Source organism: Amborella trichopoda, chromosome 2 (genome assembly GCF_054954075.1).
Source record: "Amborella trichopoda isolate Santa Cruz 75 chromosome 2, AtrichopodaSantaCruz75HAP2 v2.0, whole genome shotgun sequence".
Lineage (NCBI taxonomy): Eukaryota > Viridiplantae > Streptophyta > Magnoliopsida > Amborellales > Amborellaceae > Amborella > Amborella trichopoda.
The window spans coordinates 65,811,397-65,826,277 of NC_142337.1; the positions used below are offsets into that span (position 1 = coordinate 65,811,397).

General features: G+C 35.4%; 1 protein-coding gene across 1 annotated transcript; it reads right to left on the reverse strand.

Annotated features, from left to right (window-relative positions):
- Positions 1–5,244: 5,244 nt before the first annotated feature.
- Positions 5,245–7,845, reverse strand: LOC18430259 (protein LURP-one-related 8). Its single transcript, XM_020664900.2, has 3 exons — positions 7,412–7,845; positions 6,652–6,867; positions 5,245–5,735 (listed from the first exon to the last, which is right to left on the reverse strand). Exons 1-3 carry the CDS (start codon positions 7,778–7,780, stop codon positions 5,610–5,612), a joined length of 711 nt encoding a protein of 236 aa, XP_020520559.1. The 5' UTR covers positions 7,781–7,845; the 3' UTR covers positions 5,245–5,609.
- Positions 7,846–14,881: the final 7,036 nt, after the last annotated feature.

Consider the following 14,881-nt stretch of genomic DNA (forward strand, 5'->3'; position numbering starts at 1 on the left):
CATGAATATGGTTGTGTCCTCTATCCTTGATCTTTCGAGTTTTATTGATCCGAGGTTTCCTCTTGAATACTCTGGGGGGAAGTTCACCTAGAAAGTTTCTTCTAGGGTTTTTGAGTCAGGAGGGATATTCTTCTCCGGATGGTTTCATCTTGTAGAGGGGTTAGGTGTCGGAGGCACCTAGGATTTAGTGGTCAGCGGCTTGAGGCTAGGGTTAGGGTTTCTCTCAGCAGAAAGGCACTCGATTATGGGGTTACAGACCCTGGATTACCCTCGAGGCATCTTATCTAAAAATTGTTTCATGTGGGCTGGACTGCATGTTTACATATGCAGTTCGAAAAGTATAAAGCATCTATCTTAAGAATGGATGCAAGTAGGTGTTCTATCTAAAAACAATAAAAACTAACGGTCCAAATGTTTTCTTGCTAGAAATATTATTTTTAGTTTTGAAATTTACTTATTTTTTCATATTCATGATTTCCATGTTAGAGATTACATGCTCTTAAAATTTAAGTCCAAAAATCCATCTCAAAAATAAATTTATTAATAGGGCCGTATTTCTACGTATACGGGTTTAACCGCATAGAAACCAAATCTCTTTCTAAGTTAGGGAGAGAGTGGTCTAGATCAGATCTGGTCCATCTGTACTCTGGTAATGCGGTCCTTGTCCCTGAACCTTATATAGTGCACCTTTCCGATTGGATAGGTCAGATTCTAAGTCCTAGGTCAGGAATATTCTGAATTTTTCCTTGGACTCAAGACACGGCTATTTTGGGTTCTAAGCCTCCTAAATGAAGTACATGGACTATCCTATCACTGGACCATGGTTGAGACATGGGCTATGATTCAGTGTGTCCTATGACTTACTAGGCTACTATGGTTCAAGGTTCAGGGGCTCAGAAATAAAACCATTATTGTAGGGGTGTCTAGATGGAGCTAGAAAAATTTTCAAAGTTTTATAATCCAAAATTTTCACATGAATTTTGGATATTAAGATCGTAGATAGGTGGATTTTGGAAAAAAACATAACACTACCCAACACCACCTAGTCATGACTGCTACTGCCACCACGACAAGTACTATACCACCACTACTATCACCACACCACAACCACCACCACCACTCCTCTACTACGACTACCTACCACTACCACCTCAATTGCTCCACTACCACTGTCACCACCACCACCACAACCATAGTGCCTCCATCATTGCGCCATCACTACCACTTCCAATACCATTACTTCATACAATAACAATTTCTAGCTCAAATAGAATCAAAATCCATAGAGAGCAAATGGCAATTAACCAAATTGCCATTTGATTAACTACAACTTGAAAAAATTCCTTCTGTTTTCAATCAAACCATCCCTTAAAAGTAGGTATTTAGCCAGAAGAAATTGTTGTATCGAATGGTCCTGCAGGATTATACTGCACACCTTCACTACTAAAAATGGGGGAAGAATACAATCAAGTTCATCTACTCGACATTGCCATGTGTAAAACCAAATATAAACAATAACATAGAATAAGCGACCACTAACATTCCTAGACATCCATTGACCTTCTTGACCCCCTTGTCTCAATGTAAGCTTAGCATCATATCTTCACTAATCACACAATTCAGGCCCACCTCTAAGACATCGATATATGTTATACAAAATATAATTAGTCATATAGATTAAACAACCAATAATATTCCATGATTAAGAACTATACAAAATATAATTAGTCATATAGATTAAAGTACCAATAATATTCCATGATTAAGAACTAACTGGAAATTACTTAAGACTTGCATTGACCCCCTTATCCATAAAAAAAAATTTGCATTATGTCTACATGAAACCATTTTTCAACTCTTACCTTTTTATCTCTTTGATCTGCTTATTGTTAGGCTTTTCAACAAACCAAGCTAGCTCGGTTGGGTTCTCAAACAAGCTAAGCTTTGACCATTTTTTCAGCTCGATAAGCCAAGCTGAACCTACATGCTTTTTGCTTGACCAATATTTTGTCAGCTTGACGGGCTAGGGCGCAGGCCAAGCTGAACCCGCAAGCCGGATTCTAAACAAGCCAACCTTAAGCTTAGAGTAGCTCGGTCTGAGAATGTTTAATATTATGTATTTGGGCCCTCAATGGGCCAGGTGGCCCAGCCAGGCCCTAAAAAAAGTAGGGCTGGGCTACAAATTGCACCTCGAGAGTTGGGCTAGAGCCAGTGCCTACCCAAATCGGCCCGGCCACGCCTGGCCCTTGTATTTTTTTTTTTTTTTCGCCTTGGCCCTGTAGGGTCGGGCCGGCCCTATGGGGATAAGGGCTGAGCCAGGGTCAGGGCTGGCTCTCCCCGCTGCTAGTATGTATATTGATGGTGAATGGGTCCTCGAGAGCTAAGTTTATGAGGTCACTCTTAGTTGCTGGGTATCACATTAAATAAGGAGTTGTTAGTTTTATCATCTTGATCCCTAAACTTTATGTTAGGGGTGATATTTGTATAAGGTGCCTTCCTTATTTTGTGAAGTAAGATGCACACTTAAAATTTGCTTACAGATGTAGTTCTGGTTATGGAAACTTTACGATGGCTTGAATATCTTATTTTATTTCTTATTATAAAATTTAGATTTTAAAAAATGATACAAATCAAGCAGATTTATAAGCACTTGAAAATAGACAGGTTAGGTAACTTGTTACAAGATGCAATATATTTTAGGATTTAAAATTCTGTTTTTTTTTTTCGTATACACACATTTCGATTACTGGGTTTTCTAATGTCAAAACACTCTCTTCTAGATGAATTTTAAAGTTATACCTTACTTCAATAGTATAATGTCACCAGCCTTATATAAACTGTTTTTTTATGTTAAATCTCATCTACACTGATAAATATAGCTTCTTAAGAGCGTTATAAACTGGGAATCACCTATCCACAGAAGGAAATATCAAAGAAAACAAGCTTCAAAATGAGGTTAGATCTTAAACCTTTGAAATATGAACCCAACGTCTCAAAACGTGCCAAGAAAACTTCTAAAAAAGACAGAGACACAAACCTTGTGCTTCCACGTCTGTTTAAAAAAACGAAAATTGCTTCATGCAGCAGGGACCGTATTTCTACAGTTGGGGTCCCTGAAGTACAAAGCATCTATCTTAAAGATGGAGCCAAACAGATGTACCATCAATAAACAATTAAAACTAACGGTCCAAATATTTTATTTATAGACTTATTATTTCTAATTTTTAAAATTTATTTATTATTTCATATTCATAATCTTCATGTTAGATATTACATGTCGTTAAAAATGAAGTCCAAAAATCCATTTCAAAATTAGATTTTTAAGAGATGACTCATTTCTACATGCTCATAGAAACCATGTCCTTAAAAAAACCCTGAAAATCTGGAAACACCTATCTGGATCGAGAATTGGTGGTGACCGATCCATTATCTTATAAAAACTGGGAAACGACCCAGTTCCCTAGGAATCACTTGGTTCAACAAATTTCATTGTTTGCATTATTTTTTCTTTTTTTTTTTTTGGACCAACTCTCATACTGGAAAATTGGTGTGGTTCACCAATCCGGATCGGTGATTTGCCGAACCATTCCGGATTTCCAGATGGCTAATTTACCCAGCCAATCCAAGATTTAAAACACTAGCTTCAACAAATGGACCACAGGGCAAGAGATGCTCTGGCAATCTTCAAGCCATCAAACACCCCGACTTGGATCAATGGAAAACAATCGAGTTTCTTGAGAATCACAAATTCAAGATACAACTAAGCCCAATGAAGCACTGTAATTCTTTTTTGATTTGCAAGTTCAGAGAAGCTTGCAGATTTAGGCCTCGCCTCCGTTGCAATTCAAAAGTGACATATTTCTTGGAGATTTTGGTAGAAAGAAGTCATTTGTTTTCAGTCAATGCTTGTGAGAGCTCGTAGGAAAACATTTGACTAAATGAAATCTTCAAAGATGTTTTTAAAGGTCAAACTTGATTTGTAAGCAAAGAATTTTGAAGGCATTGAGAAACCTGCTTAGCCATAGCAAAAACAATTGGAAGATCTAGATTAAAACAATAACCATCTCAAAGTAATCCCAGCAAAAAGTAGTAGAAGAGGAAGCTGCAAAATCAGTACTATATGAATTCAAACTCAAAATAGTTCAGGCTTGAATGAGAAGCTAGCAAACCTCCCAAATCTCTCTCCAAACATCAGCAACCATCATATTGAAGGATGACTACTCATGATCAACCAATGATCAATAGATGCTTATCCGCTTCAACCGACTCTATTTAGAGTTTACAAAAACACTCTGATCTATCAGATATGGACCTTTTAGGCATGACATGAACTTCTATAGCAGAAAGCATCACATAAATCATTTGTCTCTATCTAGGACCCTAGCAAAGATTCATCATGCTCAATATTGGTCAAGCGATTCTAGTTTAGGCATATTGTTACTGTTGTGAGTGAAATTTTGTGTCTAAACCTTAGATCAAATGGGTTTCATGTTGGTATTAATGAGCTTGAATATAAATGAAACACTTTGCTTTTTAGAACTTCAAATTCCTCCCCCAACATAAAACTTAATCAACTTCTGAACTTTATACCATTAGAAATGAGTTTGTTTCCCTCACTGATGTGTTCTCTGATTCATTTGGGAAATGTTCAATTTATTTAGGTCTTGTCAACCAGTGCATGACTTGCCAAGTCTCAGCCCTGCACAAGACTCGGCCAAGTAACTCGCCTCGGCCAGGGGGCGAGTTCCCTAGGTGAGGCCAATTTCTGTACACTGTTCCAAACGAAGCACTTCGAATTTTGGGTCACACCCTCAGCTGTTAAATTTCATACTCGTCAGCAAATGCTTCATATTTTCTTTCTCGAATCTGTTTTTGTGATGCCACAATTTTGTGTTTGATATTCGTCGTTTTGTTCCAAAATTTTGGGCTACTCACGTGTTAAAAACTCTGGTTTGGTAAAATACGCAAGTGGTCTTCTATTCATTGAACGGTATACTTTATAGTGAATAAAGAATTGACCTTCATTTTCATGAAAGGGAAACCTCCTATTCTAAATAAAATTATTTATTAGAAGTTTGAACTTGTTGTAGATCCATATAGATGGAGGAGCTAAGATCTCTCTCTCAATCAATGTGATGGACACATGGACGAGAGAGAGATCCACAAATAGATGGAGTTTAACCATGCCAAAGCCATACAAGAGAGAGAGATCCACAAATAGGTGGAATTTAACCATGCCAAAGCGACAAAAAGAATGTGGTTTTCTTTCATTTCTCATACAAAAAGGAAAAGAAATTATAGATTATCAAATTTCGGGATTTCCCTTGTAGGGGTTTTCTCCCCTTTCTTTTAAAATAAGAGAATAAATTGTCCAATGATACAAGAAATTTCTTTTCTTTGGGGCAGTTCAATAGGGATGGGTATTTGTACACGGTAAGAATGGAACCCAAGACTCATGTAGTGGCGCCCCACCACCCTGACTACCTACTATGATACAAGGAATTTGAGAGAGAGAGAGAGACCTTTTTGTCACTTAGGAAAAGGAAGCTTCTTTCTTCACAAAAGAAAAGTATTTGAATTTGATTTAACTTGTGAGTGAATGTTTGGTGTCAAATTGCGTGATGGATTATAAATAGGGCCATGACGATTGCTTGATCCATTCCGGGTTGTATTTTGAGGTTCAACACGTCTTCTCCCAGCCACACATCCCCCACTCCTGCATGCTTCCTTTTTACCTACATTTCCAACCATTTTCAACATTACTTTTTATAGCTGTCACGCCTCCAAACGTTACTTAGTAAAATTTCAGGGCAAAAAAAAAAAAAAGAAAAAAAGAAAACAAAAAAAATGACTGATATTAGTGTATTAAAACACGAAATAAGGTGTTGAATCGCCAACCCATCATAACGATCTAGATTGGCCGAATCGTTAGAAAAATTGGAACTAATAAAAGATGATATCAGGTGATTTCAGAGGAAGGGTTCCAGAGCCCTATCGAATCTGATCGAGGTTGGTGATTCCAGATCCACATTACCTAGTTTCGAAACCATAAATAACATAGAATATAAGTCTAAATCAATTGACCAATTCCTGTGAGTCCAATAATGCCAAAAAAGGTGAAGCCTACTCATTTTGAAATACGGCTACCACAATCCTAATCTATATGAACTTATTTATTAACATGTATCTCCAAGGAAATTCCCTTTTGGCTTTTGACTCTGATAAAATATGACCATAATCAAACAAACTGACTAGTCATTAGGTTAAGTGCCGTATGTGCCTAAGAATTCCTGCAACGGAAAAGTATTCTATCCTAGAACTTTAATTCCTACAATTTACGATCACCTCCCAACAGACAGATGTCGATAAGGAGCGCTGCTGCGTGAATTTCTTCCTGTCAATGTCATTTAAAAATTTGAGCTGAGGAACAACGATCTCACTCATCCATTTTTAACATCGGATGGTAGGGGAGGTGCTGGAACTATACAACTTCAATTTTCCTTGGGAGGTATTTATATATATATATATATATATATATATATGAACGTGTGAAATCTATACTGTCCAATAAAAAGAGATCGTGTTGAATAAATCTTATTTCTAAAAATAAGATTGCCATCTTGTTTAGAGCTACCAGGTCATATAATTTACCTCGGCTACAAGTGCACCAGAATTGCAATGGATTTTAGACCAGCCTTTCTCTCTTGAAGAACTCAGTCGAAAATTTATTGATCCATCGATCTCTCCGGTGCTTAAATGGGAGGACAAAAGAGCCTTTGTAGCTCTAAACAGGGGCTTCTCTTGCATTTTGCGTGATCCCAAAGTGTCCCCTCTATATGCTTCCCAGCTTTCAAGTAGGCTCAATTTCTAAATAACAAATAAAACATACATAAATATTTACATCATTGAGGAGCTAGAGTTTCAAATAAGCATGATAGTGAAAAACTTTCATGAACTTTAAAAATAAAATTATGAAAAAAATCCATTTCTGAAGTTTGGTGGGGTTTCTTTTTGTAACAAGAACACTGGTTCTTTTGGTTATGGGAGATTGATCCTGTCCTCTTATCTTGAACTTGGTGGTGTACTTCGAATCGAGAGCAGGTTTATGGTGCAACAACCATTGACGACAGACTTGGTTCAGAATTCGACATCAAGTCGAATTGATGCGACTCAGGGTATTCTTCTGAAAAGAAAGGAGTTTGATGAGTGATTTTACTTATTTTTTACATGACTCACTTAGGCCTGGTTTGAACATCAAGTCCTGAATCGATTTGGCAAGTTTTTGGTCTTTTCCACCAAGATGAGAGGCCAAAATGCAAAATAAATAGAAAAACCTTAAAAATAAAGTGAGATAGATTGAAACTGGTGGCTTGAGATCAAGAGTTGTACATGTTAGATGCAATGAGAGTACCTTGCGCCGGATGGTTAGCAGCACATTGCCAGCAGAGTCCATCAGAAAAACAGGATGATCTCTCGAGTTGCAGTAATTCTCGACTCTAAACACCATCCGGCCCTCGCAGTCATAAACAGTGTAGCCATGGCCGTTGAAGACGAGGGATTTGGTCCAGACTGTGAGAGATTCTACCGAGGGGGAGGAGAAACTAGGGAAGACTATACACGGCTCGATTTCTGAAGGCCACACAGACGCCATATTTTGTAGCATTTGCCCTACTGGTTCGCTTCTAGAAGGCCTCAAAAACGCCATTCTCGACATCTTCGGGGCCGGCAGCTCGCTTCTAGAACGCCATAAGTTCGCCAATTTTTTCATTCTTTGCACCATGGATAGAAGACCACAAGAACAATGAGAAGTGAAACACGCAGAACACAGTGTCCATGCATTTATAGAGAGCCAAATGAGGCGTTTAGTGATAAGATGGTCAATAAGGGAGCTGAGACACTAAAGACTTGGGCTGGCATTTTGAATGGACGGTGTGGATTCGATCTTGAAACTTGTTGTAAGGGGTTTTACATATATGATCCAGCCATCGATTTGGAGGTCAAGGGCGATCTGTGGGGATGAGTGGTCAATGTGGACAACGCTGGCTGGCTGGCGGTCCCAAATTGGATTTCATGGGAGGTGGAAAAGATGGAAAAAACGTGAGTTTGAGGAGGTGGAACATTGTGGATCACAGTATTATTGCTGCTCGGGCTGGGAATTTAGTTGGACCCCACCCGACATCCGACTACCTGTCCTAGTCCGGGTCCAATATTTGAACTTGGTAGATCGGGTCCAAGTTCAAATATTGGACCCAAATAGTAAACCGGTTTGGATTTGAGTCCGGGTGAACATGTCCCGTTCTTAACCTGGTTATTTTAAAATATTAAATAATAAATTATATATATAAATTGATACATTTTAATGTAGTAATATACATGTACTCTTATATTATAATGAGAATTGCCCAAATAATTAAATATATATAGTAATATACACGTACTCTTTTATTTTCTTTTTTAATGTTTTATATCCTATATATATTACTAAATGTTGTTATATATATTTTTTATTTTTTATTGTAAACCTTCTTATTAGTCTTAAAATGAGAATTGCCAAAATCTTCTTATTAGCTATTTCCATGTTCTTGGTAATTTTGAGTACTTTTTGGGTACACGTGTTTAGGTAATTTTTTGAGTTTTAGCTAATTTTTTATTTTTTTATGTATAATTTACGCCAAATAAATTCTGGGTCTAGGTCCAAGTCGAGATATTTTAGCTAGACCCCGTCAGGTCTGGATCAAATCCCATCTATAAATTTTGGCTTCAGATTCAGGTCCGGGTTCCGGCAGACCCGGACCCTATCCGGCCCGTTCCCAAATATAAGAGAATTGCTAAAAAAAATAAAAGATAAAGGCAAAAAGGACGCAAAGGGCTGCGTCAGAAGTACGTTAAAGGTGTCCGATGCAAGAAAATCACCGGCACATGCACAAAACTCTCTCTCTAGAAGTCTCTCTCTTAAAAGAGATCACCCCCTCTCTCTCTCTAGGACTAAAATCGTTGCGTGCATCATGTGTGCATTGCCCACCGACTCATGCATCTTTACCGAATGAGACATCTCTCTCTCTTACCCACCAACTCTCTCTCACACACTCACATGCTCTCACACACTCATGTGCTCTTCCATGTACACACATGCTTTTGCTAATGTGAACAAGCATTTCACTAAAGTATACATGTATTTTGGAAAGAATTTGGAAAAAGTTTATATAATGTTGCAACTTTAAAATGTAAATATAAAGATGCACCTCAAAATTCCATCATAAAAGGTTGTTGGATGTTGAAAAACCCTCTAATCGATTATATTGACATCGAGTTGTATGAATATGAAAAGAAATAAAAGATTTTGAGACCTAAAATCAGTATATCTTGCAACACATTATCTGGACCTTCCATTTTCAAGATTTTCATGTGCTTTTAAATCTACTTGATTTGTACCTTTTAAAATTTTATAATTAGAGATAAAAATAGATTCTCGAGCCATTCTAAAAAAAATCTATGTTAAAATTATATTTATGATAAAATTTAGAGGTACGCCTTAATTGGATTGTTTAAGGTTGCAACCATATGCAAACCACACCCATTTTTAATATGTAAGCACATTTGTCATATTTAAAATTGGGTGAATTCAAGAGAGAGAGTTGCATTTGAGAGAGAGAGAGAGAGGGAGGCCAGATATTAAATGGCCCTATAGGCACCATATTTTTAAGTAAGAAAAGGGATTAAATGCCCCTATAGGCACCATATTTTTTAAGTAAGAAAAGGGAATGTGACTTTGTTTCTTTTTTTTGTTGTCGTTGTTTTTATCATGGCGAGAGTCACTGCACCTTAGCAAAGGATAAATGTAGTCATGGCGTACTTCAAATAATACAAATTTGTAAACTGTGGATTGTTGTGGTCTTATTTTAGAGAAAGGTTTCTATGTTTTTTCTACAACATAGAAGTTCTATCTTTTCCCTACCATCCAGTTTTTTAATTTTGATCAAGAGAGTCACTCACCGTTTGATATTAGATCCGACGTCTCAAAGTATTTTATTTTTAATATTTTTATACAAATTGTATGAATATGAAATTTGGTACGTTCCATCTTCTCATTGGGGCTCACTTATAAAAACTATTAAAAATAATTATTTGATAAAATATAATGGTCAAAATACCCCTTGAAATGGTTAAGGGTATTTTGGTCATTTTATTTTATTGAAAATATTTTTTTATTATTTTTTACTAGTTGCAAGTTTAACAGAGGAATGGATGTCCAAAATTTGGTATAAAAATAGTTTATAGAAAAAAATTAAAAATAAAATAGTGTGTAGAGATATGACATTGTGATTGGGGCAATCTTAACCCTCTATTCAGAATAGACGGTTAGATAAGGAGAAAGATAGAACTTCTATGTTGTAGGGGAAGCATAGAAAGCTTGTCCCTTATTTTATGTTTACTTTAGTCTTTGAGTCAATCGCAAAGTCTCAAAAGGGTGTGGTTTGCTGAGGTTGTAACATTAAACAATCAAATGAAGGTGCAAGTTTAAGTTTTATCTTGGGATGCAATAATTTCCCATATGTATACATCTCCATATCGAGTTGATCCATTAGATATTTTTTAACATGAAAGCAACCTCTTTCGAAAGGTGCACTTTAATTCTACATTTTGAAGTTTCTACTTTATACAAACTTTGTTCCATCTCAAAATGGGTTGTTTTGGTTCAACTTCTTAACGCACCAGGTGACGTTATCGTTATATTAAATGAAATTCGGTATTCTTTTCGATTCTTGCGTAACGTGAGCCATTTATGGACCTTTAATTAATTGTTTTCATAAATTCCCTCTTTTCGGTGGTATACATTGTCCAAATTATTTTCCATTTTCTCTGGTAAGTCCATATATTTCTTTTTCCAATCGAGTGACCATTATATTTACTGCCTCGGGTAAATAGTGACCATTATATTTACTCCCCCTGGTATATGACCTATTAAATATGAATTTTTGTTATGAGATTTTGAGGTCTCTTTTAGAAAAACAATATGACCATTTTTTAAAAAATAAAAATCTGGAGTACCTAAACAGCCTGAGTTAATGCCTAAACATAGCAATAATTTCCTTCATGGAGTTCCGGATCGCTTATTTTATTTATAGGATTATATACTATCAAACTATTTATCTTTCTTACAAGGAAATCACAATTACTTTTTAGCCATTAGATATTATATTGGATAGCTTAGGTTTGGACACAAAGTTTCAAGAATTATTTTTTAAAATTTGTATCTAGTCAATAACATGCTCACAATCACCCGATTTAAAATTTAAATGATAAGAGTAACTCTGACCTCCTAGTACAAAAACTAAATGGTATCTTTGTATACTTTTCTTTTATTTATTAAATATTAAGGGTTGTCACCAGGTTGAGTAGGTCACATATCTAAAATGAAGTCCCAAAAATAAGGAAAATTGTTTTATGCCAGCTGGATCCCATGACTACATATGCAGTCCAAAAAGTGTAATGCATCCATCTTAAAGATAGATGCAAGTAGGTGTTCCATCTAAAAACAATGGAAACTAACGGTCCAAATGTTTATCTTATTAGAATTATTATTTATAGTTCTTAAAAATTTAATTATTGTTTCATATTCATGATTTCCATTTTAGAGATTACATGTCCTTAAAAATTAAAGTAAAAAAATCCATCTCATAAATAGATTTTTTAATAGGCCCGCATTTCTACATATGCAGACCTGGCCGCATAGAAACTGGGTCCTAAAAATAATCCTAGCTAGTAGTTTGCTTAGCACAACAATTGTATTGTTTGCTCCTACAAGAGCATATAATCTCATTAGATTAACTATGAAAATAAAGAACAACATTTATATGAAGTTGTAACTTTACACTATAGAAGTAAGGTAGGTGTACCTTAAAAATCCTGTAGAAAAGAGTGTTATGAGGTTGAAAAACCTCCTAATTAATCATCTTGACCTCGAGATATATGGATATAAAGAAAAGAAAAATTCAAGTCTTAAAATTACCTCACTTAATAACAAGTTATCTGGATCATTTGTTTTCAAGATTTTCAAGTGTTACTTGATCTGCTCGATATGTACTATCTTTGAATTTTTAAATTTCATAATTAAAGTTAAACATGAATTTTCAAGCCATCATATAGTTTCGAACACCATATTTACCTCTTCCAACAAAATTTAGAAGTGTGCCTTATTTGTACTTAATGAAGTGCGCACCTTATACAAACCTCATCCTAAAATAAAAAGTTTAGCCAATTATTTAGCTGCTACACATGTTTGAATTATTTTCCATTTTGAAATCCACGAAAGAGCTTTCTGTCAAATAATATAGTATTTCTGTCGAAAAAAAGGAAGAGCTTAGCTTTTGCTTTTAGAATTAAGATTTGGTATTCTACAACTTTCGAATGCAAAGTGACATCATCTCTTGTATGTGCACACACTTAAAATGGCCCAAAAAGGTTACTTTCCCTAGTTGACCTAAAACGCCACAAGAACATAAAGTCTTTAAAGAACATAAAGTCTTTAATATAAGAACAACGAATGAAAATATTATTTTTAGAAAAAATATGTAAAGAGATTATTTACTTTTAATATAAGGAAGTCACAATTACTTTTATCCATCAAATTTTAAATTCGATAGTTGTAAGTGTATCATTGATTAGATTAAAAGATAAAATAATGCAATTTTTAGAATTTGTGACACTTCCTAGCCATCTAGTTTGACATCTAATGGCTACGAGTATTTGACCTCCTTTTAACAAAGATAAATGGCCTCATAGCAAATGAGCTTTATATATAAAGAAACTAGGTTTCGTGGAAGATGGGATTCATATAAGTAGTGAATGCAACAACATGATGTCTAGAGTTCTATTTTCACTGTGTTTCAGATCAAATATTAAAAATAGAGAAATTTACACTAACATCCTTTAGATTAGTATTAAAAAGGAAATCTCTCAAATTTTCTATTTTAGGTGCATACCTATCTCTTCTCTTTACCCCACCCCCCAAATTTTTACTATTTCAGATATTCAAGATCCGAAATCCAAATTACTTTACATTTGACTTCGTATATTAGAAATTGAATATTCTAAGTTAAATTGGTTTTGTATAAAGGGATCTAACTTCGTATCTTCAATATCAGAAGTCACGATTTGATCATCTGATATCTCTTGAAGATTCAAAATGATGGCATTTTCATAAAAAAAAAAGTACACGAGTGTCATTAAAAGTCAATTAAAAAAAAAAAAACTTAATAGTGCTAGTTTAGGGGGACATAGCGCACAAACTCCTGGGCCCCGCAAAATAAGCAAAGATAGAAAGTATGCTTTTGCCTTTCTTGCGCAACCGGCAGTAAAGAGCGACTTTTCTCAAAAAAATTAGGAAAAGACGTCTTTCATCCTCCCACTTTCGTTCCATGACCATAAGAAAAACCCATGAGAAAATACTTCTCCAGTCAAATTTTAGGGTTTTTTATCCACACTTTTGTGAGAAAGATTGTGAGGCGTGCAATTCCATTAGCTTGTGCTCTTGACTTATTTTTTACCATCTTCAGTGTTTGAATCCAACTTACCCACCCATAAATAAAGGAACGAAAACCAGTGGTGGGTTTGGTGGAAATTGAGTTGAGAAGATAAAAGCTGAAGCTGTCCAATCACATATCACATGACACTAGCATTCCCTTTACAATCGTCATCACTTGAGAAACCAGTTAGAGGTGACAATGGACCTGGACTAGGAACAACGGGTAGATCCAATCTGGGTTTAGGAATGGGTTCAAAAATTGGACCGGGCAGGTTGGGTCCCAGTCTAAACTTTGGACTTGAACACTATTATGTTTTCGGTCCAAATTTTGGACTTGAACACTATTTGGGTTTGTGTCCGGATCCAGGTCTAGTTCAAGGTTTGGGCCAAGTCATATTTATATGAAATATATTTAAATAGTTAAGAGAAAAGTTTATATAGAGCCTAGGCACTAAACAATCAAATTAGAGCCTACCTCAAAAATTTCATTCGAAGAGGTTGTTTTGATGCCCAAATATCCTCAAATTGATCATTTCGACATCAAGATGCATGGACTTGAGAAAAAATGGATTTCAAGTTTTGAAAATAGTGTATCTTGTAATGCATTTTTGGACCGTCAATTTTGAAGTTATTCAAGTTTTCATATATCTGTTCAATCTACACTAATTTTGAAGCTTTAAATTTTACAATTAAAGATAAATATATATTTTTAAGGCCAGTCAAAAATTTCTAATATTGATACCACATTTCTAGACAATATTTGAAAGTGGGTTTTAATTTGATTGTTTAGAGCCTCGGCTCTATACAAACCGCACTCATTAAGTTCAATACATAGATATTTTAATTTTGAATAGGGTCTTATTAAATCCGGGTCTAGTTGGGCCCGGTCCTATGCATTGCCACCCCTAAATTAACCTGTCAAAGGGGCATATCACAAGGGCGACTTATATTTGAATTTGTGGTTATGTTGCATGCTTTGTATGGAAAAAATTCAAGAGAATGATGAGTTCCATCTAAATTATGGCATAGGGATTACACAACATCTTCTGTCATGGGCGAAATCAAGGAAAGAAAATGGCAAGGGTAACAAATGTATTGGTGAAAGTATTGGGCTCTTAACCCAGTCCTTTCATATATTTTTTAAAAATAAAGTAACGAAAAGGACATTGGGAAATGCACAAATGATAATCATAGTATAGTCTAATAGTTGAAGCCAACTCTTTCTCCCGCGGGAGTAGAATGTCCATTTACTCCATCCTATAAAACCTTACCTAAAATTAATTTTAGGATCCTCAATTTTGAGGATCTAACCACTTCAATCCATTGATGAACCTCAATAAATAAATAAATAATTAT

Excerpts from the sequence above, each read along its gene's own strand:
- LOC18430259 (XM_020664900.2), bottom strand. The coding sequence starts at position 7,780 with ATGGTGCAAAGAATGAAAAAATTGGCGAACTTATGGCGTTCTAGAAGC. Across the intron at positions 6,868-7,411 it reads TGCTAACCATCCGGCGCAAG|AAATTGAGCCTACTTGAAAG; the intron begins GTACTCTCATTG and ends TTTGTTATTTAG. Across the intron at positions 5,736-6,651 it reads CTGGTGCACTTGTAGCCGAG|GTAAAAAGGAAGCATGCAGG; the intron begins GTAAATTATATG and ends TTGGAAATGTAG.